This window comes from Platichthys flesus, chromosome 14 (genome assembly GCF_949316205.1).
Source record: "Platichthys flesus chromosome 14, fPlaFle2.1, whole genome shotgun sequence".
Taxonomy (NCBI): domain Eukaryota; kingdom Metazoa; phylum Chordata; class Actinopteri; order Pleuronectiformes; family Pleuronectidae; genus Platichthys; species Platichthys flesus.
The window spans coordinates 15,439,830-15,464,356 of NC_084958.1; the positions used below are offsets into that span (position 1 = coordinate 15,439,830).

At 43.8% G+C, this 24,527-nt stretch overlaps 2 protein-coding genes across 3 annotated transcripts; one reads left to right on the top strand and one right to left on the bottom strand.

Moving 5' to 3' along the window:
* Positions 1–1,967: 1,967 nt before the first annotated feature.
* Positions 1,968–10,759, bottom strand: dsc2l (desmocollin 2 like). Its single transcript, XM_062404046.1, has 16 exons — positions 10,435–10,759; positions 10,174–10,264; positions 9,856–10,064; positions 9,629–9,739; positions 8,167–8,319; positions 7,675–7,819; positions 7,426–7,580; positions 7,166–7,300; positions 6,833–7,018; positions 6,365–6,612; positions 6,058–6,200; positions 5,268–5,489; positions 4,656–4,877; positions 4,270–4,385; positions 3,536–3,844; positions 1,968–3,092 (listed from the first exon to the last, which is right to left on the bottom strand). Exons 1-16 carry the CDS (start codon positions 10,471–10,473, stop codon positions 2,895–2,897), a joined length of 2,682 nt encoding a protein of 893 aa, XP_062260030.1. The 5' UTR covers positions 10,474–10,759; the 3' UTR covers positions 1,968–2,894.
* A 3,705-nt stretch (positions 10,760–14,464) lies between these two features.
* LOC133968156 (desmoglein-2-like protein) lies at positions 14,465–24,257 on the top strand. Of its 2 annotated transcripts, XM_062404038.1 has the most exons (14): positions 14,467–14,667; positions 15,853–15,975; positions 16,722–16,877; positions 16,979–17,120; positions 17,205–17,368; positions 17,825–17,956; positions 18,052–18,237; positions 18,610–18,965; positions 19,110–19,252; positions 19,357–19,578; positions 20,149–20,379; positions 20,633–20,760; positions 21,233–21,559; positions 21,699–24,257. In XM_062404038.1, the coding sequence occupies exons 1-14, from the start codon at positions 14,614–14,616 to the stop codon at positions 22,929–22,931; spliced, it is 3,597 nt and encodes a 1,198-aa protein (XP_062260022.1). In that variant the 5' UTR covers positions 14,467–14,613; the 3' UTR covers positions 22,932–24,257. The 2 variants fall into 2 exon arrangements, with proteins under 2 accessions (XP_062260021.1, XP_062260022.1); XM_062404037.1 differs by having other exon boundaries at positions 14,465–14,667; positions 18,610–19,252.
* The last annotated feature ends 270 nt before the right edge of the window (positions 24,258–24,527 follow it).

Consider the following 24,527-nt stretch of genomic DNA (forward strand, 5'->3'; position numbering starts at 1 on the left):
CGGTTCTTGCTGTTCAAGAGGAATGTGAGCTGAGGTGTCGATGCCGAGTCGCGACCCGGACCCGCTCCTTGGTCAGATACAGAACAGCACAGCTCGGGTCATGACCTCCTTCAGGGTCTGGACCACATTGTATGTCTGGCTCTTGGTTAGACATTCATGAAATTCCTCAGAAATGTTTCTAAAATATGACAGTCTGAGTCATTGCAGGGTCTTTACTTCAGATTTCTAGATTAGCAGTCAGACACGGAAGCTTTTATTTTTGCCCAGAATCAGCATTTAAAAGGAAAAAGAAAGAGGCTATGAATTCATGATATCGTTGATAGGGCGGCTGTCCTTATTTCCGATTGCCTTCTTTAGATATTTAGGTTAACTGCTTATTTTCGTTACTCTTAGTTATGTGACTTTTCCAGATTCTCCTAATTGGCCCCAGTGGGATTTTGAGCAAAAAAAGAAAACCCCTTGATGTTCTCATGACAGTATCATTGTAATCTGTGCACATAATATTGTTGTAGTTTTAACAAGAGTCCATTGTTTCATCATAGCGAGGGGACAGGTTTCATTCCCAGATTTAATTTCCCCCTTTTCTTTTTTTTGTTCTGCTCTCTGCCGTCATCTTTGATACTCGTCACCCCATCACATGACAGATGGTCCCTTCTAGACCCTGTAATTATATTTTCCAGCTTCGGATCCATAATTCATCAAACTGATGCATGATTTGCATGTCATCAGGAAAAAAAAGTTGGGGAATTGTTTACTTGCTCCAAAGCTGATTCACGTTTAAACATTTTCTATGAATTAATAATCGATAATCTGCCTAAGTGTAATAAGTTATAAATAATAATGACTCATGGAGGATTTCAATACATTTGTTACACTGTATTAGTTATTTATGAAGGTCTGTGCATATTGGAGCTATGTTTGTTCTCCACAGAATTCCACCATTTTTGAAAATGTTAATATATAATCTATAATTAAAAGTTATGCTTAGACCCCACAGTGACTTTCCTATTGGCGGGAAAGGTTTCTCATAGACTAATGAAGAGTTTTTTTCTAAATCAGAGTTTAACTGCCACCAATGCCCGATACTGCCCAAAAAAATTTGCACACACTCATATTTACCAGTCCCCTAAACATATCGAAATTTCTGAAAGCAAGAACCATGTATTACTCTCTGAGAAGAAAAAATAAAGGTCCTGGACCTGGCCTCCGATTTGGCCCTGCACCTGTTTCCTGACTCATACCATAAAACCCTCCCGTAAAAGTTTTGTGGTGTCATCAGTCCAAGTACTGTTTGCTTATTCTCGCTAACGAATAAAAACATGGAGCATAAAGTTCCTCTGAGTAGAGCACATACCGCCGCAGAGGCTGACCAATCCTACACATGATTGTCTAGTTTAATTGTAAAAAATAGAACAGTGCTCTGGTTGGATGGCTTCACACCAGGCCCAGGCCCACCCATCCGCACGCCCAGTCTTTCCAGACAAACAACACAGGTGAAAACATAACCAACTTGGCAGAGGCCATTATCTCTCAACATTTTATTGCAACTGCTGCTAGATGTGGATAGATCATTATGGGAAAGGGGGGAGGAAATGAGAGTAGCAACTTTCCCCAGAATGCCAGAGGTAAATATTGGCTCCGCGGTGAGGAGGTTGGCATTAGGTGCAGCACTGTGCCCTTTGTAACGTGCGAGCTCAGACGGCCACACCTTGTAAATCATTCACCCACAGTACACAATGAGGGCGAGCACAGCGCACAACCGCTTCTGCTCTGAGGTGCAGCTCTATAGACACAACAACACGATGAAGCTTTGGTTAATATTAGAAAAACTTGGGTTCTAGAGCCGTGAGAAAATCACTCAGTGACTAAGTAACAGTTTTACATTTTAAAATTGTAGAAATCTTATTTGAAATGAGCTTTCCCTTTAAATTAAGCACGTACACACCTAAATAAGATTCTGTAAAAACTTCACAGGGGGACACATTCTTTAATGGCAATACATGATTACAGATTTAACAGCTGAATGCACACACACACGCACGCACGCACACACACACACACATACACACACAGACATATGAGCACAGGGGAATGTCCAAGATTGTGAGAACCTTTGTCTGAACTGGTTCACTTTCTTTCCGTCTTGTACACAGAGTGTTGCAATGCACCGCGATGTCGTTGACGCCTCACTCCGCCCTGTCACGCCCTTGTGCTGACTTTTGTGGGATTACTGCCAGAATGTTGCAATAACCTGAGGCACAGCCGAGCCTGAACCTACGCCCTGTTCACCACCACGGAGGACGCCAAGGCGCCAGACAACTACTGTCTAAAAAGAACATTGAAAGTCAGTCAACATTAACTGTGTGTCAATTATAAATATGAAAGGAATGTAAATTAGACATTTTTTAATATTAAAAAGTGCATGTCTCATTTCATTTAGTTATTTATTTTTCTTTAAAAAATATATCAAAACTATCCAATTATGCAAACAAGCAGCGACACAAACGCAAGACTGTATCATCAACCATCAACAGCACTAATGAATAAAAACCTAAATAACCACATTTGTTACGAATTAATTATAAAACCCCCAACAGCCCTTCACTGCATGTATATCAACAACAAACTTCATGACCTGTGAAGCCTAGCGACATGTTAATACAGTACATACAGATTATGTACATCATAGTTCTCAGTGCAAAAGACTCTTACCAAAATAACAGCTAAGAAAAAGCTAACTAAACAATAAGCAATGGCAGAGCAGCGCGTGCACACACTGGTGCCGCCGGCTTGTTCATTTTTTTTCCATTCGTGTTCATCGAGCCCTCGGATCCCAGGCCTCGCTCCACTTGCTGGACGGTGAAGGGTAAACACCATTATTTCAGCTCCATCGTTCATGTCTTTTGACAGGCGTCTGCGAGAGTCTTGAACTTCGGTCCGAGTGCGTTTAGGAAGTCGAGGTTATCGCTGTCGCCAAAGTCGCTGCAGCAGCCCACAGAGCCGGCGGCCGAGCCCACGCCCTCGAAACCGTAGGAGTGGTTGATGTCCTCCGCGTAGCAGCCGTCCTCCTCTGTTCCCAGGTAGTGCAGTTTCTGCCAGACAAGAGGAAGCATGTTATTACCCTGCGTGATCTCACCCTGGGCGATGGAGGGGAGATCCTACACTGCGTGATATTGCCAGGCTGCTCATGATATGACATTACACAGCAAACAAACAGTTCACCAGCAAAATAGGGAAACGCCATTTCGAGCAGAGAAGTTGAGAATTATTAAAGTTTACAGAGGAGGCCATCACGGCCTGAGAGAACAAGAATACATTACACATGAGAGTCACCTAAGCTCTTACAGATAACAAGGAAGTTATTAAACCTCAGAGGTGCACGAATCTGAGTAAATTCAATTCTGCCTCTTTTCCATCACTGTTTGAGCTAAAAAATACTCATATCTATATATATCTACATATATCTATATATTTTTTTTTTTGCACTATTACTATAAAAAATATAAAGAAGTCTTAAACAGTAAAACAACATTACCTCGCGTAGATAGAGGCCGTTGGCTTCCCAGTTGTGGAGAAAAGATGATCCCTGCAGAAGATGTCCGTTGTCGAAGTTCACGCCACTTCCAACGAGCTGGCCTTCATAGTTGCTGGCGTACTGGGCATCGATGTTGCTCGTGTATTGCAAGTCAGCGCCGGACTTGTACATCCAGTTGTCGGTCGTGTTATGGCCTCCGATTGTGCTCATGCCGTTTAATACCGGGTATCCTGCACTCATCACACCCTTAACTGAGCCCTTTGTTACTTCATCGCCGTTAAAGCTGGAGACAGGGAGGAGACTGACATCCTGTGGAAACACACAAAAACAAACAAAATCAGTTTCATAAATAGTGCAAAGAGGAACTACTCTCAGAATCAGGGTCCTCTGTCTGAAACACTTGGTTTCAGGTCCTGTCTCTCCCAATAAAGCTCAGCCTGCTCTGATTGGCCGGCTGGCCCACTCTGTTGTGATCGGTTATCGACTTCAAGCATGTGTAGGAAATGTCCGCCTCACTCTCCCTATACTTGGCTTGGTAAGGGGGGGGGGGGGGGGGGCGTACAAGAGTAGGTGCTCAGCCTGCATTATGCAAATGTACGGCATTGTGATGTCACCATGTGTGTGAGGGAAAAACCTGAATAACACTATAGACGAAAAAACTAACAAAGCATCACATGTCTCCGTTAAGATTAAAGTAAAGGATTCTTAACCATTTTTCATTACTCCGCTCTTACCACTTCATCCCCTCGGCCCTCGGTGTTTGATTTGAGGATGATTCCACCGCTGTCTCCTATATCGTCAAGCTGCAGCTTCTCTCTCTGCGTCATACAGAACAAGCCGAGGAGCAAACCTGTCGGGACGAGTTAGAAAGTTGGAAATTAGATCTCATGAAGTGAATTTTTCTCTTTTAAAAAATGTGTGGAAGGCTTCACAAGAGTGAGCATACTGGGGTTGTAGTGCATGATATACAATGCATAATTCAGCAGCAACTGAATCCTACACTTTCTGTCACCCTTCCTGCACTTTTACTCATGGATGAGCACAAAGCTCCGGTTTCATTATCGGCACAGTGCAGCCCCGAACAACTCTGCTGGCGGGAGCGCGGCGGCAGGGAACTCACCGAGCAGTAGGAGGAGGGCCAGAGGTAACAGCATAGCCAGAATACCCATGCTCCCCAATGATGTCGATCTCTCCTGGTCCAAGCAGACTCCGTTCCTGCACTGGCAGATCCTGACTGGCACCATCTGTGTTTTACCAAAGCCCTGCAGATCTCTAATGTCCACTGGAACACTGTGCATCCCAGTTGGAAGTTCTTTGTTGTGCTTCAACTCCGCTGCGGTTTCTGTGGAGGGAATGTGTCGAGAGAAACAAAGACTTGTTATTGCTCCCGCTCAACAGCTGGAGAATATCAGATCTTACAAAGTAAATTTGTAAGTTTAATAGAAGTAAAGTCCTACATCATGCATGTGTTACTAGGATGCAGGGCTTTTACTTGACAATGTGTACTATGTGCTGTTGCTGCTTTGTTATTTCTATTAGCCTCAAATATTCTTTATCAGTCGAGCTCTGAACACTCAGATTCTAAATAAGCTGCTTACGGCTCCTTCACGTGGATGATTTTCTTGAGAGAAGACAGTAAATTATTTGCAGATTTAAAATAATTCAAACTGTCCTATTAAACAGTTTGTCCATCAAACAGTTTATAGATGGTCCCAAACATACGTCCACCTACCATTAAGTCTCACCACTGACCATTGGCCGTCGCTGTCAGTGGGCATACTAAAGGTGAAAGGGGAAGACAGGGGAGTTTCGTCTTTGTCTTCAGCCACAACCACGACCGAGCCCAGCTCGCCTGGCTGCTCGCACATTCTCAGCTCACTGGCGGGGACTGTTGGCATGTTGTCGTTCACGTCCTCCACCACGATGATGACTTTTCCTGTGGCTGTTTTGGCGGCTGAAATTCATCGGTATTACATTAGTATTCACTCTGGACAAATCTGGACAAGTCTGTGCTGGGGGAAAAGCAGGATAAACCTAAGTTGGTTGCATTCTGGCATTGCCTGTGGATTACTGTCAGTTGTCTTTACTATCCAAAGTCTGTATCTGGGACAAGGGCCCAGACTCCACATCAAACCGGATATCTGTGAGTCACAGTCAATCACCAGTCTCTGCACCTGCAGTCTACAGGGGAGACAAAGCCTCGGCTGTTTGTCAGACAGATACTGGGTGAGGGTGGGGCTGGGGATCTTAAGCTCTTTCGGCAGATCAAACCATCCAATCAAAAGATGTGACAAGCATGTCATCTCTTGATTGGAAGATTCGACTGAAAACATGTTGAGTGACAATATGATGGATGACTGTCGAACCCAACATGATTAGATTTTAATTACAAATAGGTTTCAACACAGTGTTGAAGGCTGTTATGTCTTTATCCATTCAGACCGGATGTACTTGAGATATATTTGCGCTCATGACATCTCCTGTATGGACTCCAAGTGTACAGCAGGTAACGAGCCACTTACTAGCATCAACAGCCTTCACGGTGATGTTGTAAGTTCCACCTTGGACAAAGTGGGACTCTCTGTCGATTGTGTTTGCAACCTTCAGCTCTCCTGTATTTTTGTCCACATTGATCCAGAGGGCTGGGTCTGACACCTTGTAGTACCTGAGAGACGACAGTGGAAAAACAGCACATTCTTCAGGTCAGCCAGTTAAAGTCTGCCCTCCATTGTTTCAGAGGCGTAACATAGTTGTGGTTCTGAAGGACTAGCTCCAGTTGTGTGTTACTAGTTGCACCACAGGGAGGTGGATTTATCCGGTGTGACTCACTTGATGCCGTTGCTGCTTTTGGTCTCGGGATCCACGGCCGTGTAGCTTCCTATCAACGTGCCGTTCGGCGTGTTCTCTTTGACGTTGAACCTGACGGTAGGAGCTGTGAATTCTGGGCCCTCGTCGATGTCGCCGACGGTGAGGTCCACGGGGATGGTCTTCCACTGGGCCGTGGTGCCGCTCAGGTCAGCTTCGTTACGTGCCGTGATCTCCAGATTGACTTTGGGGTTTAGCTCGTAGTTTAAGGGCTGGAAAATGATCGGAAGGGGGGTTTTATAAAGACAAATGTGTTTTCATGGCTATAAGATGTTAGTATGTCATATCTAATAGTGATACCCTCATGTCATTATGGATTGATTACTAGGACTGAAGGTCACAAGCCCTGGAAGTTTCTGTTACACGTGTGTCTCATGGTCACATTATCATGGTAATCTTTCTCATTGTAAACATAGTAATACACCATCTCACCTGACTGACGTACAGAAGACCATCGTTTGTCTTGGGGTCCCTCTCCATCCTGAAGTTGCCGTTTTCATTTCCTTTGGTGATGACGAATTTTGAAATCCAGTTCGGCGTGTCTACTTGATCCTTGTCCTCGACGGGAATTCGAAGGATGAGTTTATCTTGTGCATTTTCTTCGACACTGGCTGTGTACTGTAAGGTGGGGGGAGAAAAATCCATGATTCTTAAATCAGATAAACAATCTTTTAGCAGTAACAAATTCAAAACACCTGGCGTGTTTCATTCGACCGTCACAAAACATGTGATGTCACGGCGCGCCCGTTCCAGAGAAGCACTTACAGAGGCTTTTGTGAAGGTCGGCGGGTTGTCGTTGATATCCCCCACCTCAATTGTTGCTGTTGCCGTATTGAACAGCCCGGTGACTGCACCCTGCAAATCTCTGATTTCCACTGTCACCAAATGCTTGTCTTTGACCTTGAGAGGAAGGTGACAATACGATATGAGAGAAAGATAAATGACGTGCAAAAGGAATGCAAGAGGGCAGTCCAAAGCAATCTCATTTCTGTGCTGACTTCCTGTGTAAATTATTAAAAGCTCACCTCTCTGTCCAGGGTGTTGGTTACTGTGGTGATGACACCGGTAACCGGGTCAATGGCGAACAGGTCTAATCCATTCTTGAGAGTATACTTGATCTTTACATGGAGGGAGCCTGGTTCGTCTTTGTCTGAAGCGTTCACCTTCCCCACCACTGTCCCTGTGAGTTAAAACATAAGTCATCTAGTTTATCGTCATCCCCTACAGGGTCATCCACGCATCAGAACATCTGGTGTACAGTCCATGGGCCTCACCTGCTTTGCTTTGCTCGAGCATGGTGAACTTCAGGGGGGAATCGAATTCCGGAGCGTTGTCATTCACATCGTCCACAATTACTTTGATGTCAAAGAAAAGGTCTGTCTCCTTATGTGTCACTTTGTTGAAAACTCTGGTCCTCAACTGTGAAAAAAATACATGTAAGATTCAAGTTCAGAAATAGGGACACGCAAAGAATGTCATATGGTTTCATGTATTTCCAAAGATGGCCACATGAGGGATGAATCAATACAGTAATAAACATTAAGTTGTCTAAACTCGAATTACTCATCTCATAGGAGATTAATCACTATTTTCCTTATCGAAGAGTCGCTTCAGCCAATAGTGACAAACTTAACTATTCCCACCTGAAAAAAATGCATGCAGTTGTTTGGACCATGAAACTTCCTTAAGTTTTGGATTGTAATCATGGATATTTAGACATTTTACAGACCAAACAATAATTGATAATTAGAATATCTCTGACTCACTGTAAAGTTTGGGAACTTCTCACGATCAACTGGTTTGTGCACCTTCAACATCCCATTTCTCTCCATGGAGAACACGCCGACTGGGTTCATTTCAACACCGGGTCCGCTGATGGTGTAGTACACTTCTTGGATGGCTGCAGAATCGGACGCAACCTGAAACAGAAACCACATAAATCCACACACGTTCCAGTAAACAACAAATCATAGATGATGGTAAAAAGGAAGGTAATGGAGGAACATGTGGAAAATGTTCTAATTTAAACCGGCGCATTCTTCCACCAACAATCCAACACAATTGTTTCCTTTTGCTCCAGCTCAGGAGGTAGAGAGGATTGTCCACTGAACAAAAGGTCAGTGGTTTGATCCCCGGATCCTCCAGCAAGACATTGAACAGTAAATTACCCCTGACAGTGCATGAATGGTGTCATAGAGAAAGAGCTGTATGAATGTGTGCGTGAATGGATGAATAAGACACTCAGGACACTGCAACAAAGTGTCTCTTGCACTTTTTGCACTTTTATCACTTGTATTACGTTTACACTTTACGGAAACTTATTTTTGTGAATCTGTATGTTTACTTAGTATTAGGAAATGTCTTGTCTTTTCTGTTGTGCCTGTGCACTTTATATGTTTCACCGTGGGAGATTGGGAAACATCCTATCAATTCCTTGTATGTCTTGAACATGTGAAGAAATTGACAATAAAGCTACTATTACTATTACTATTACATTTAAATCTTTAAAAAGTTAAAGTTTTCCTAGATACGCTCCTTGATATACGAATCTGCACTACAATATAATGCACTGTTCCTGGGGTCGGGCCCGTTCCTGCACTAGGTTAGGTGGAAATCGGTTGGGCAGTTTTTGCGTAATTCTGCTGACAAATAAGCAAACAGACAAACAAACAAACACTTTAAGCACTGCATACAGTCTGCAGAAAGTCACGTCATTAGAAGGTGTGGGAGTCAGACAATCTGGGGGGGGGCAGTTGTGTGAGAAGGTTAAGTGAAGCAAAAGTAAAAGAGGGAGTATGTGGACTAAGTGTGTTGCCAGCAACCATCCAGGAGTCGTGTGGTGTGAAGCTGAAACACGCTGCGATAGAGCGGCTCCTGTTGTCCACAGGAACTTTCTACCTTCTTCATGTCTGTCAGATACGGGTGACAGACATGTCCCGGGTCATTCTGGATTATTTTGACGGTTTGGGGACTCCACCATCTCTCGGAGGGCTTAAGGAATTTATCATAAAACGGATACAATAACGATAAGGTTATTCCACACCTTCATCCGCTTCTGTAATTAAACAAATTTTGGTGGGAATCTGCTGGGTAATTTTTTTGCGTAATCTGGCTGACAAATAAAAAGTAAAAGAACATTGTAAAAGCAAAAGCAAAAGTGGGAATATGTGGACTGTGTTGCAGGCACATACATGTAGTGTGAAGTTGTGTAGTGAACAGGAATATTACCACATCTATGTTTTTGGGAAGGTTGAAGTTGTCATTCTCTAATATATTGAAGGGGGCGGGCCCCCACCTTCTCTTGGAGCGTTTCAGGAAGTCCTGGCTTTTCTTGGGTGACTGTGAAAAGAAGAATGCAAGGAAAACAGAGGAAGTTAACATCAGGGGTCCATTACTGCTGGGCTCCATACAAAGCAGGTTTAATAGTCAGGTTAATCTCCCTGCGCGGCCCTTACCGGTCTCCATGCAGGAGTGCTGGCTACAAGGTGAACTTCCATCTCACTTCCCGGCCCCGCGTCATCCCGGGCCCGCACAGAAAATGTCCGCCCTCTCCCCCCCACGTACACGGCCGTGGAAGCCACTATCGCCCCGCTCGACATCACCGTGAAACTCGGGTCCGTCACAGTGATCCGCACGGAGCTTCTGTCGCAGTTTGAGACATCGACTGTAACAAATAAAACACCACCGGGGAAAGAAACAATGAGCAAAACAAACAAATAACGGAAACAATAAGTCGGTCCAACTGACCGATCACCGATAATCATTCAAAGTACCTCTGGTGATTTCATATTCACGCGGAATATCTGGCGGCACCTCCACGGAGAGGAGCCTCGGGATGAAACACGACTCCACCCGGGGAAGGATCTGGAGAACAGGCGCTTCCAGTTACTTTCACGTCCGCGTTTCAAACTTACTTTGTCTCAACTCAAAGTGTCAGTTCAACCGCAAGTAAACACACAGTTTCCTTTGTCCAGTTTACAAAAAACACAACACTGTTACATTTGTCCCAATAAAAGAAAGTTAAAGTTACTCACCAGCGTTACGCACAAGGTGAATAACAGCACTTTAGCCATTTTTTTGTTTTGTTTCAATTCCCCCCCGGATCTTCTGACGGTGTACTGTCCGGAGCAGGAAGCCGGACTCGGCGGACAGACAGCGGGTGACAGATGATGTGTTGACTTGGCCGCAGAAAACCCCAATAAGTGAAAGCTCCGGTCCGTGCACCTTGTGATCTGCGTGAGTACGCACTGACTGTCGCTGGATCGTGACTCAACGCAGGGACACACCTCGGCGGCCCCACCCAGACTCTGGAAGAGCCACAGCTACTCCACCTTTGGGCTGTACTCACTTGTCAGTGGCTCCTGTTGTGCTGAAACTCAACACGTCCAACCCCTGTAAGTGTGTGAGTGTGTGCGTGTGTGGGGGGGAGGGTGTGGGTGTGTTTCCTGCCAGCAGGGGGAAACATTGTCCAACTCTTCTGCAACACTCAACTGACTCTGTGATCAATTTTAGACCGTTGCAAGAGCTTCAAGAACCAAAACCAGACACCATGAAATCTCCCATGGGTGAGTTATAGCTGCACCATATGAGATGCAGATGCCTGTGGAAAGTGCGAGGAAGCAGTCTTCAGTGTTCAGGCGACCATCGTTCTGTTAAGGTTCGAGCAGGTGCTCTTCAAATATGGGGCTGGGCCTCATGTGCAGGAATGTCTTGTCTCCGTTCCCCCCCTCTGGTTATTTACTTGTTGGTCTGCCTGTTTTTCAAGAGTATCTGGTCCGAGAACCCTCGTCCAGGTCTACACAGAGCTTGACCCCAGCAGGCCCCTCCTCTCTCCTCTGAGGCGTTTAGTAGGAAGAGAACTCGGTTCAACGCCACAGGAATGTGAGCTTTGCGAAGCCTGGAGTGGGGGAGGCTTCTCTCCCACAGGACAGAGCTCACTATCTCTATAAACTTCTGATAAATGTGGCCAGAGCCAATGTCACTGGGGCCTATGTCCTTTAAAAGGGTGGGGGTGGGGGGGGGGGGGGGGGGTATTGTGTAATGGAGGGAGCGGGCCTTGTTGTTCAGCGGTGCGATTGGGAAGTGAGCCTGCAACAGGAAAAGTGAGAAAAATGTCAGGAAGACGGCGTTGAGGTTTGAGTCTTGGGCGTGAACGTGATGAAAGGGGAAAGAAGTCCCGACACTGAATGCAAGACAGACTCAGCTAAATAACCTCCCGAGCCAGAAAGGAAAGCCTATATGCCCTCAGACTTCTGTGTGTGTGCAGAGTACACAGAATAAGTACACATTCGAATGGATAAACCCATTATGTTCTGAGGTATTGTAAAGATCACACTGTGCTCGACCTCTCCCTCCCTCACCGACACTGTGGGAAAACTAGTCACATCAGAGATGTTTCATAACATTGTATTTCTGCTGAATAGTGGAGTTCTAAAGTAAACCCAAGATGATTAATTTCTCTTCCAGTCTTTGACGTCGTTGCAGTGTGACTTCATCGGTTTGTCTATAACGTGTTTTCATTGTCCGGGCGTCCAAGGTAATGCAGGTGTGTCGACTTGATGTAAGGAAATCTGATCCGAATCAAACCGTCTGTGTGACGTCATCCATACGAGGCGTTCCAACCAGATGTGACTAAGACTAACAGATGTTTCCAGGTGAGCCATTTGAAAATTTAGAAGACGGCACAAACACAGCGACGAGCCCTCAGGCGGGAAAGTTTTCCGATTCCACCTGAAGCGGCTCCTCCGCCCAACTTGCTCCACTCCCTTTGGATGGGTGCCAGATGAGAGGAAGGGTGGGGCACTCACAACATGTACGGGGGTTTGTTTTTTCGGTGAGACAAGTTTTACTGTGAGCAACAGCTAGTTATTATTATGGACTACTATTTAATGGAGCATTTTCATCAATATGCCAAACTCACTGCACAGAGGTTGACCACAGGTACAAGTGGAATCATTTCTTTCTCGCTGTCTGTCTCTTTTACACACATGTCGGTTTGTATCATGCGTCGGGCATGATAAGGTCTCAATCGAAACCGCCCAGACACCTTGCTCACAAAGCCACTTAGTCACTGCTGAACAAAAGCAGCTTTTCTACAATGTGCCTCATGTGTAGTAAAAAATTTAGGCGTGCACATATTTCCTCTCTAGAAACAAATTACCCAATCACGTCGGGTTGAACTGTTACCGTGTTTCAGCTCCGACACACCTTTGGCCATGGGAGTGAAAGTTTCGCGGAAGTTGCCATGGTTGCTTTTTCGTCTTTTTCTTTATCTCGTTTTTGTGTTTGTTTCTGTAAAAGAATGTTGCGCGCACACACACACACACACACAGTTGTACACGCACACACTCCAGGCCAGTGTACCCAAACATGCAACTTTATCTTATCATGTTTATTTCCTTCTGTGTATCTCTAAAATTAACTCAGAATCGCCTGCATGCAACACAGACACACACACACACACACACACACAGACAGTGCATTCCATATAACCACTCACTGTAACCTTAACTGTCACAACTTAATGTCTAGCCCTAACCAAGACCCTAATCACACGTTCATAACCTAAACCTAATTCTGATCCTGGTCCAGCCCTCAAACAGCCCTTTGAAAAAAAGTGAGAACTGGCAAACATGTCCTCCCTTTCCAAAATATCCTCTCACACTGTTTGTGTATGAACACACTCCAGTCCAGTGTGCAGCTGAATGTTTCAAAGTGGCAAACACAGAAACTGAGGTGTACTTTGGGAATTTCACAGGTGAAGGAGAAGTTTTGCAGACGAGTGAGAGAGCTGCTTCGCAATGGGCCTCCGATGCAGGGGGCTGAACATTACAATCACACATGGTGGATTAAATCCCACGTATCCAAAATCTAAATAATATCTTCTTGTTTTTTGGAACTAAAACATTCAACCACCTGTTTATAACACCTGTTTCAACCACATTACACTGGCTCCCTGTTTCATTTTCATAGCAAATCATGGCCTTGTTCCTGGTTGTATTTTTTTAACCCTTCAATCTCATATGAACGTTGCATAGATCCAGATTGTCGGACAAAGGCCATTTCTCTCTGTTCCAGAGTTCCAGCTAATGACTGAAGGAGACAGGCCTTGGAGTCAGGGCAACAAAGCATATTTTTCAAATACTTTATTTATACTGTTAGGAGTACTTCAGAATGTACGGAAGTTCTTTGGTTATTTTATATATACATATAAATAGTTACAATGTCACCATAGTATACTAAACAACATGCAATACTATATAATTCATACTGTATATAGTATAAAAACCATATACTGTGTGTGTTAAGATAGATAGATAGATAGATAGATAGATAGATAGATAGATAGAAAGAAAGGTATGTTTATAGATAGATAGGTAGATAGATAGGTATGTAGATAGATAGATAGATAGATAGATAGATAGATAGATAGATAGATAGATAGATAGAAAGAAAGGCATGTTTATAGATAGATAGGTAGATAGATAGGTATGTAGATAGATAGATAGATAGATAGATAGATAGATAGATAGATAGATAGATAGATAGATAGATAGATAGATAGATAGGTAGGTATGTTTATAGATAGATAGATAGATAGATAGATAGATAGATAGATAGATAGATAGATAGGTATGTAGATATATAGATAGATTGATAGATAGATAGATAGATAGATAGATAGATAGATAGATAGATAGATAGATAGATAGATAGATAGATAGATAGATAGATAGATAGATAGATAGATAGATAGGTATGTCGATAGATAGAAAGATAGATTTTTATCAAAAATAATTCATAATAACAGAATCATAATATTTGACAGTAAATAAAGAACACATGCTGGTTGTATTTCCTCTTCAGTTTAGTCTCCCTTTCTTTCTCCCAGGCTGTAGACAATAGACCGCACACACACACACAATCATCACAACTATGCAGAAAGTGGACACAACAACCACCTCCCTCCTCTTCCTCCTCCTCCTTCTCCTCCTCCTCCTCCTGTTATCAGCAGGAGCCTGTGAGCAATCAAACCCAGGGAGGAGCCGCCTCCTCTGTAACACCTCTTCCTGCACTGCGCCCGGGTCGAAGGCTGCCCTGAGCCAACAATACACACACACACAAAGAGAGAGAGCGAGAGAGAGAGCGACACACACCGACAGTGAATAGGACTGGGTTCGGATTCAACAAGTCTCCATTTGTCCAACAAGTCGATGGCTCCGCTGCTGAGGTGCTGCGTTCTGACCCTGCTGCTGTTCTTCTTGACGGTGAGTCCGCGACCCCGACACATGTTACACGTATGTTCGTGATCGGTGAGAATAAGAGTAAAAGCAGGTGTGGCTCCTCTCCTGTGACCTCACGCGAGTCTCCGTGCAGGCGAAACCAAACCATCGAGTTCACGGGCAGCGAGAAAAGAAAGTTAATGCGCAGCCTCCATGATTACTGTCAATTGTGCGGTGGAGGGTGGGGGGGGGGGGGGGGGGGGGGGCGCACAGATCTGCCTTTATTTCCTCTTTACACAGCTTTTGAATAAAAGAACTCTTCCAGCCACGGAGCCATGGTCGAGTCCAACACTCAGAAGTGTCCAATAGTTGAACTCAGGTTATAGAGGAAGTTTTCAGCTTCCAGATAATTGCGATGCATTTTTAATGTGGTGGTGATTAAATATTGATGAAAAGAATGTTCAAATTCAAAATGCAATTTGAATAAGAGGAATGGCGACTGTTCAATTATTGAACACTTAATTAAAAGTGTTTTTTTTAATCGGAAGTAAAATAATTATTGGTTGTTTGCAACATATATGTAAAAAAAAAAAAATCTAAAACCACAGTGTTTGCCTGAGATCTATCTGTCTATCTCTTTATCCGTCAGTCTGTCTGTCTATGTATCTGTCTGTGTATTTGTCAGTCTGTCTGTCTGTCTGTCTGTCCATCTATCTATCTATCTATCTATCTATCTATCTATCTATCTATCTATCTATCTATCTATCTATCTATCTATCTATCTATCCGTGTATGTTGGCACTCAGTAGAGCACACACCTTTGTCAAGGCCCAATAGTTCAGTTCAATCAAGCCGCACTAAATTTCACACACTCATAGATATAATTTTTTTCCCATTAAGATTCACACGTCTTAATCTTAAAATATTGTTTCCTGGGAAATGCAATACAGATTTAAAGTTCCTCCTTCTTAATACAAGTTGAAATACCAGAGAGCGAATCTGTGAACAGAAAACGGCTGACACGGCACTAACATTGAAGAAGTTCCTCTGTGACCCACAGCACATTCTTCCAAAAACATTCCAGGCGTTGTTGTGTAACACTGCTAACAGGCAGACAGGCAAACAAATGCCTTGGCGGAGGCAACATATGCCATACGTGTGTGACTCAACAATGTGTCATATGAATGAGTGTCCTTACACATTAATAACTCCCTCTTTGTTTACCTGCAGCTGGATCCTGGGGCAGCAGAAGGAAATAGACCCATGTTACAAAGACAGAGAAGAGAATGGGTCGTCGCCCCCAGAAAGCTGAAGGAAAACCACGACTACACCGGCCTGCCGTTTATCGCCAAAGTTTGTAGCCAACTTCCTGTTTTACAGTCATCCAAAAACAGATGCTAACAGTTAAACCTCAACATTCATGCACACACCTGTTGTGTGTTTAATGTGGGTGATCGTTGATTTTATCTTTTGATATCTGAAAGGTTGAGTTTGTGTGAGAACAGGTTTTGATCCTTGTTCAGATGTTCACACACACACACACACACCTCTGTTTGTTTTGATCTTATATCTCAGCTGGATGTAACTTCAGGTTTTAGGATCTGATGCTGTGATCGGTGGATTTAATTAGCTGATGTTTGTCGCCAACAGATCGTAATGATCTGTTTGAGCAAAAACACTTTGAATCCCAAACTTTAGATGACTACAAACAAACAGCTTTTTTTCACATGCTTCATCGTCCAAATGACAATAATTTGAAATTTAGTTGCATACATTTAGACAATTTACTTTTATTTTTACAATTTAAACTTACAGTAAAGGACGTTTTTCCAGACCCGCTCCAAAATGTAATGGGTGTATTTATATTCATGAAGCACTTCATAACAATGTTGCGTGAAAAGCTACATACATAAAGATATCATAGATATTTTTAGGTCATGCCACAGCCTTCCGCAAAATGTCATTGATGTCGGTTCAGTAGTTCTTGTCTATTCCTGCTGACGAGCCAACGCCATCGAAAATATAACCTAATAATAAACTGTCTTTGAACTTTTGTTCAGATCGTGTGGATTCATTGTGTTTCTGTATTTGTGTTTCAGATTCGCTCGGATAAATCATACAACAAGACGATATATTATTTCTTAAAAGGGGCTGGTGTCGACCAACCGCCAATCGGAAGATTTTCTGTCGACAGGTTAACTGGTTTTGTTAGAGTCCATTCCGTTCTGGACCGAGAGGAAATTGACAGCTATCTCGTGAGTGCTCTCACAAATCCTCTTTGTATCATATAAAACACTTACAGCTCAAGGTGTACAGTGAGTACACGGTCAAATAATTGTGGTTTCTTTCGTTGTAGTTACAAGGTGTGGCCAAATACGAAAGCGGTGATATCGCTGAAACCGATATCAACATTACTATCTCTGTCGTGGATGAGAATGACTGCTCTCCAGTCATTAAGATGGGGCAGGTGGGATCTGTCAATGAATCCAGTGCAGCAGGTATTTAAAGACGCTCCACAGTGAGATGGTTCCGAAAAGCAAAGGTATTTTTTATCTGTACTCAATTATTTCTCTCACCTCTAGGTACTATTGTCATGAGAGTGATTGCTACTGATGCCGATCAAGCGGGCACAGACCACACAAAACTCTTCTACAGCATTGACCAGAAGAGTAACAAGGATGGGATGTTCTCCATCAACTCTCAAACTGGAGACATCATGGTGCAACAGTCCACTCTGGATAGGGAGGTGAGGCCCTTCACCGACAGCTCAGCTCGATTGTGACAGCTTACAGCTCATATCACTCAAGTCAGATTCGTTTCACACGTGAAGGAAACACATAGAAAATGCAGAGTATGCAGGAGGCAGCACATGATGTATACATTCAGCTGCTGGAGTCACAGGTTTTTATTTCTCTGTCTGAATTTTCCAGACCTTTTTCTGAAGGAATCTCACATGGGGGATTTTACACTGCCATAAATACTTATATTTTTCCATTAGCTTTTATTTTGAAGAATCAGACCTTTAAATGCACGGATACAGTTAATTAGCATCACCACACGTAATAGAAATGATCTATTTTTCCTCCATAAACCACATTCCCTGCTGGATCACAGTCAATTATATTTACAATATTTAACCAAATATTAAGACAGGATAATTGTCATGTTCATCAACAAGTTTTGTCTTGGATTTTTCTTTCAGCTAAGAGATTCCTACAGCTTGGCCGTCAATGTCGTTGACATGGATGGACGGTCTGGAAACTCAGGAAGCGGAGTAGTTCAGATACAAATTCTGGACATAAATGACAATGTGCCGACCTTGGAGAAAGAAATGGTGGGTGCGACAGCAAATTTTCCACACAGATCAGTTTTTCAGTTTAAACCCGTCTGCGCCTGACAGTCACGGTTGATTTGGATTTTATTTTGCAGTATGAAGGGAGCGTGTCGGAGAACACCATCAACACGGAGGTGATGAGGATTCAAGGCATGGACATGGACATGATAAACACTGAGAACTGGGAAGCTGTCTATGAAATCGTTTCAGGGAACGAGGGAGGCTATTTCAGTATCCATACTGATGCCAAGACCAACGAGGGAATCATCATGGTTAACAAGGTAAAAACTAGAATCGCACTCAGTAGAGCAACTACCTCCGTCATGGTCCAACAGTCCCTTTAAAAACAAGGCTACACATGGGTGGCAGTGACAGGTTCCTCTGTCTATTTGTGATTATACAGCAGCCCAAACTTCTAGAAAAAGACATATTTAAATCCCCCAGATCCAGATTTTATTCTTATGATATTGCACACACTCATTAATACGAAGCTGCTAAATATTTCAGATTTTTTAAAGCAAGTTCACAAAATAAGAGCTTATTTTGGTGGGATATCACTATATACAGTTATAATGAGGAGCGTGTCTCCGTCAACCGAGTAACTTGTTTTATTCAAGTTAATGTGATCATGTGCGTTATCCTTGTTTCTATAGGCGCTGGACTATGAGGAACTAAAGGCCCTCAACTTGGGTGTGTCCGTCTCCAACAAAGCGCAGTACAATTTTGGTAGTGGCAGTTCGTCATCAGGCTCATCAGGCTCATCAGGCTCATCAGGCTCATCAGGCTCATCAGGCTCATCAGGCTCATCAGGCTCATCAGGCTCATCCGTCATCGCAAAATCCTACCCTGTCAAAATCAACGTGGTCAATCAAAAGGAAGGTCCCCGTTTTCAGCCGGGTGTGAAAGTGGTGGCCATCTCTGAGGACCAATCCTCCTTCAACATCAAGAACATCCTCACCAACTACGCCGCTATCGACAGTGACACACTGATGACAGCCACCAACGTCAGGTACAACCTCACCGTAGTGAAAGACAGTTGCGTCTATACACTTTCTGTATGCAGGACAGTGCGTACACGCAACTCAACAGTGCATTTACACAGTATCTCTCTCTCTCTGTGTCTCTGGATTCATGTGTGTTTGTTCACTTTCAGATATTCAAAATTCCTCGATGAAGGCAACTGGTTGATCGTTGATTCAGAGACGGGAGATATCAGGCTGAACAAACTACCTGACAGAGAGTCCAAATACCTGGTCAATGGAACATATTATGCTAAAATAATAGCTGTTACCGACGGTTGGTTATGTAAATTTGTCGTCATTATTCCCGCATGGACGTACTGTATCTGGTGATCAGTGGGTTAACACTCATATCGCTTTCTCTTTTCCCCTTTCTTCCAGATAATCCCTCCAAAACCGCCACAGGAACCATAGCCATTCAGGTGGAGGACTTCAATGACCACTGCCCTAAGCTGACGACAAAAGCTCACACCATGTGCCTGGAGGAGAGCGTCATCTACGCCACGGCCGTGGATGAGGACGATTTCCCCAATTCAGCGCCGTTCGAGTTCACCGTGAATGGGCAGAAGAACAATCAGAAATGGACAGTGGAGCATTTTAATGGTGAGAGCATGTCAGGAGGGAAGTTGGTGCTCATTAATGTGCCAGCAAATCACCGTTAAAATGGGCTTTGTGTTTATGAACAAATTCTGCATTCAGATCTAGTCTTTACTTCTTATTTCGGCCGTTTCAAGTTGTTTAGATTTGTTCCATAAAAACATGTTTGCATTGTTTATGTTGTTCATCAGTGCTTCCCGGTAATTATCTAGACTCCGGTGTCCCGCCATATTGTAATGTTTGTTAGTTTTGTAGTCCTCCTCTCTGTAATGTGCGTTGTGTCTATGTCTTCATGTCAGTTCGTTTTAAAACAGTTTTTTTTCTTATGTCTTATCTGGAAATACTTTTTAATACACCACACTCCATTTGGCTTTTCCAAACACACTGCACTGCATTCAGCAATTTTTTTATTTCTGGCATGGATTACTGTGTCACACCAATTATAGTAACCATCTGCCACACCTCTCCTGCAAAGCTCAGTCTGTCATGAACAGGGTTCCAGCCCACGTTCGTAATGTCTGAGTAAAGAATGTCAAACTTATCTGCAATCTAAATATGGTCTCAATCCTTTTCCAGCTACCACATCGATTCTCAGAGACAACGCCGACTTGTGGCCAGGCGTCCACCAAGTGGCCGTGGAGGTCAGGGACCAGCAAGGGAAAATGTGCGATGAGGTTCAGATCATAGATGTAACCGTGTGCAGGTGTGATGAGGACACCAAACAGTGCAGTCCGCTCAAGGCGAAGAATGTCAGTTTAGGAGCTGGAGGGATCTTGCTTCTGCTGCTGGGCCTGCTGCTGCTGCTGCGTGAGTCAAGTCACTCGTCCTCTTTCTTCTTTTTTTTTTCTGGTTGTGCACTTTGATCACAAACCGCAGCCTTCCAGTACAAGTTTGTTTCACCTGACATGTCCTGGCATGTTGAGAGAGATTTGCTGTACGAGTGAGCGAGACACAAATGGCTCCAGCATCTGTTCTTGAATGAGCGTGATCGTTTTTTTTTCAGATGGGATCTGTGTACTGTCCTAACAGTTTATTCTGTCGTGTTGTGTATTTTTTACAGTGTTGCCGCTTCTGCTGTTGTTCTGCCTGTGTGGAGGTGCTCCCCTTAAAGGAGATTTCAAGCCACTTCCGTATGACAGCAAACCGCAGCTGATGGCATTTCACACCGAGGGACAGGGAGAAGACAAGGTACTTTGACCAGGGCAGCGAATGTATTTTATTGAATGGTTTGATATATTTAGCTCAGATAACATGTATCTATCTAATAATTCCAGAAATATGTTTGTTTGTGCAACTCACATCTCAAGAACCGTTATCTTATCGGCCTCACACTTTGCATGTGCGTTGTGAAGGACCTCATGACAAAATTCTCCAGTTCAGGGTTCGGCGTACTGCAGTTGAGCTTCACTGATCTTTGAATACACAGGTGAACAGCTGTGTGCAGCAGCGTTGGCACGGCTTCAGTGTTCTGTGGATTGATTGCAGCAGCCGGTCTTAACTTGCCGCATCTACATTACTTCAGATCGGTTTTACAGTTTCAGAAAGAAAACTGCAACCAGTGTTACCACAGGGGAAGCAAACGGGCGGGTTTAGAACAGGCACTGCACTGGTCTTCTAAAAAACGCTGAATCTCTGATGGAATCTCACATCGTTCTTCCAGGAGGTTCCTCTTCTACGGGTCCCGATGGAAGTGGACAATGGCGGCGGGCACATCAAGAACGTCAACATGTATGAGGCAGGCGGGTTCCTGACAAATTACAATGAGTCCGGAGGAGGAGGACTGGTTGGAGGAGGAGGATATGGCGGTGGCATGAATACATTGACCTCAGACGAATTGCACAGGTACAACAGTTACAAGTACATTGCCGGGCAATCGGAGGCACAGCATCTGGGTGCAGGGATGGGGGCGGAGTTCTCTGGATACGGAGGCGGGGCCTTTGACGGGATGGCTCTGTCTGAACACTACCTGCAAGAGTACTATACAAATGTGAGTACATTCACATTTAATTGATTGACGTTTAGTGGGTGTATTATTCATTGAGATAGGGTCGAATCTGTCAATTGGATGATGAAATGTGTTATGGCATTATTCAAGTCTAATTCACATGTGCCGGTTCTGTTTGCAGAAAGCAAACCATGCCACACAAGAGTCCCAGCAGAAGGATGGACTGCTGGTCTATGACTACGAGGGTAAGGACTCTCTGGCGGGCTCTGTAGGTTGCTGCAGTCTTCTCGAGAACGATAATGATCTCGCCTTCCTCGATGACCTGGGGTCTAAATTCAAAACCCTGGCAGAGATCTGTCAAGGATCGACCATCGTGACCCGATCGGCGACTGCAGTTGTTTCCAGCTCCCTACCAAGACCAGTGTCTCCAGTCAGGCCCTCCACCTCCTCCCACACGCACGTCCAGACTCACACAGAGTCAGTCAGGGAGAGGGACCGTGTCCATATCAACACTGTGGACACCTCCAATGTAGCAACCGGATCCTCCACGATCTTCCAGGAGGAGCGAATTACTGAGAGAGCCCAGGTTCCTACGGTGCAAGTCCAGGAAAATATAATGATTCCCAGTCAGACCATGCTCATACAGCAGCCCCCTATGTACTATACTACTGCGCCGATGTACATGGTCGAGTCCCAGCCCCAGATGATGCTTGTGGCAGGGGGCGCCCAGCAGCAGGGGCTGGTGCAGGTTGGTGGTCTCCAAGGTTCTCAGGGTATGGTCCTCGTAGACAGGCAGGTAGGAGTGAATGGAGGCATGGGGCAGGTGCAGGTTGGTGGTCTCCAAGGCTCTCAGGGTATGGTCCTCGTAGACAGGCAGGTAGGAGTGAATGGAGGCATGGGGCAGGTGCAGGTTGGTGGTCTCCAAGGCTCTCAGGGTATGGTCATCGTAGACAGGCAGGTAGGAGTAAATGGAGGCATGGGGCAGATGCATGTTGGTGGTCTCCAAGGCTCTCAGGGTATGGTCCTCGTAGACAGGCAGGTAGGAGTAGATGGAGGCATGGGGCAGATGGCGCAAGGCTTTTCGCAGGGAACCACCTCCAGGTCCAGGAAGGTGATGCTGGTGGAGAACGGGTCCGCCGCTGGACAGCAAGGTGGACAATTTGTGCAGGGATTCACTCAGATGGGACAGGGTTCCACAGCACAGGGCTTGGAGGTCAAAGGTCAGGGCTATGAGATGAGGGCTCCGAGTTTTACGATGGGTTCACTCGGCTCTACAGGATTAAATGAGGATTTCTCTGGTCACACCCAAGTTTCTATGACCGCACCCAAGCTACAAGGGAGCAAGAAACAGGTTGTGCAACATAAGAAAGTCACTGTCACAGAGAGAAATATTGAATCTAATACAAGAGCTTAAAGCTTAAATTTGCTTAGCATATCCACAAATGTCATAATTCTTAATCTACTGGAATTTATTTCAGTTTGTTAGAATATATTAAACTTCTGTTAATACAGATTAATTACTAGTTAAATTGTGGTTAAACTGGTTAATGAATAGTGAAGTCTGCTTTACCTAAAGTACAGCACTGTATGTCCTCTACACTACTGCACTTAGTGAACACATAGGGTGTGTTATTTACTACTTGTCTGTCATGGCCATACAATTACACAATACAAACATTGTTGGTGTAAGGTTTATTACAGAACTGGGAGAAAACAACAGGTTATAAGAGGCATTTACATGACTAGCTGAGGGGGAGCGGAATATCTAGGACTAGTCAGTGCAGGCACAAAATGACAGCCATTAAATCACTGTATTTACTTTAATTACACTAGCAAGGCTTTCGGTGTGGGAGCGGCCAAAGTAAACTAAACTAAACCCGTCAGACCAACACTGCATATTCTCTCATCAAACTGCAAATCCCCGGGTAATCTCCCAACTAAAGAGAAAACTGGAAGAAGTGGAGAACGTACAAAATGGCCACAGTGCGTCTCCCAGGGTGTAGAAAAAGTCTTTAGAGTCTGTAAAGATAAGATAAGACTGGAAAATAATTACGATAAATTGATCATGTTTGATAAAGTCAATATGACAAAAAAACTTGTGTACATAGTATACTGCTGCAACCCACTGCTGCGAGTGTTGTATATTTTTGTGTGGTGTATTTGTTTTTTGTAATGTTTTAGCTGTAGCCGTGCCTTTTAGCTGCTCTGCTGACCTTTGGATTGTTTGCCTTAGTTATACTGTAACTTAGACCTGGGTTGGGAATTCCTGGGAGTACTGTAAAACTGATAAAAGCCCCGTCTGCAGCCGGATCAAAGCCCGATTGTCCGAATGATTTGATTCACCAGAACGAGACAAGGATGTTTTTATTGCTATGCAGCGTACTCGACAGAAATCGTCCTTTTTATTCTTGCACTCTATTTTCTACAGAATAATTTGGGTTCTCGAGGAGCTTTAAAATTATCAAAGCCTGTTAATTTTGTTTATAAAATTGAATATTGTGAAATACTTTTTGTATTGTTTTATTTTTATCGTGTGTTAAGGTAACATTATTTGGCTTTGTGGATGGGAAGTGTCAAGCACTAGAATTTGTTTTTGATCAAGTTAATATTTTACTAGTGCTGTATGAATACAGCTTATGTTGCTCTAGAACAGCACAGTACTGAAAATGCATTATAGTGAGGATGTTTTCATTTTGAAAGTGTTGCACATCATAACCTAATAAAATCTAATTGAAAGAAACTGGCCTATCTGCTCCTGATTTCCGAAATATCTTTTTGACATTCAACAAATTAGTCAAATTGTATTGACTCCACGATGGGGAAATTCACTTGTCAGAATGAGGTGAAAGAGAACATGTGAAACTGTACAATAAAATAAACTGTGCAATAAAGAATAATAAAGTTGAATATAAATACAAAGAACATGTACATAATATACGTCTCACTACAGACAACCATATTTTTTGCAGTACTTCACAGAAATACAGGGGCACAGGATGATAACAACTAT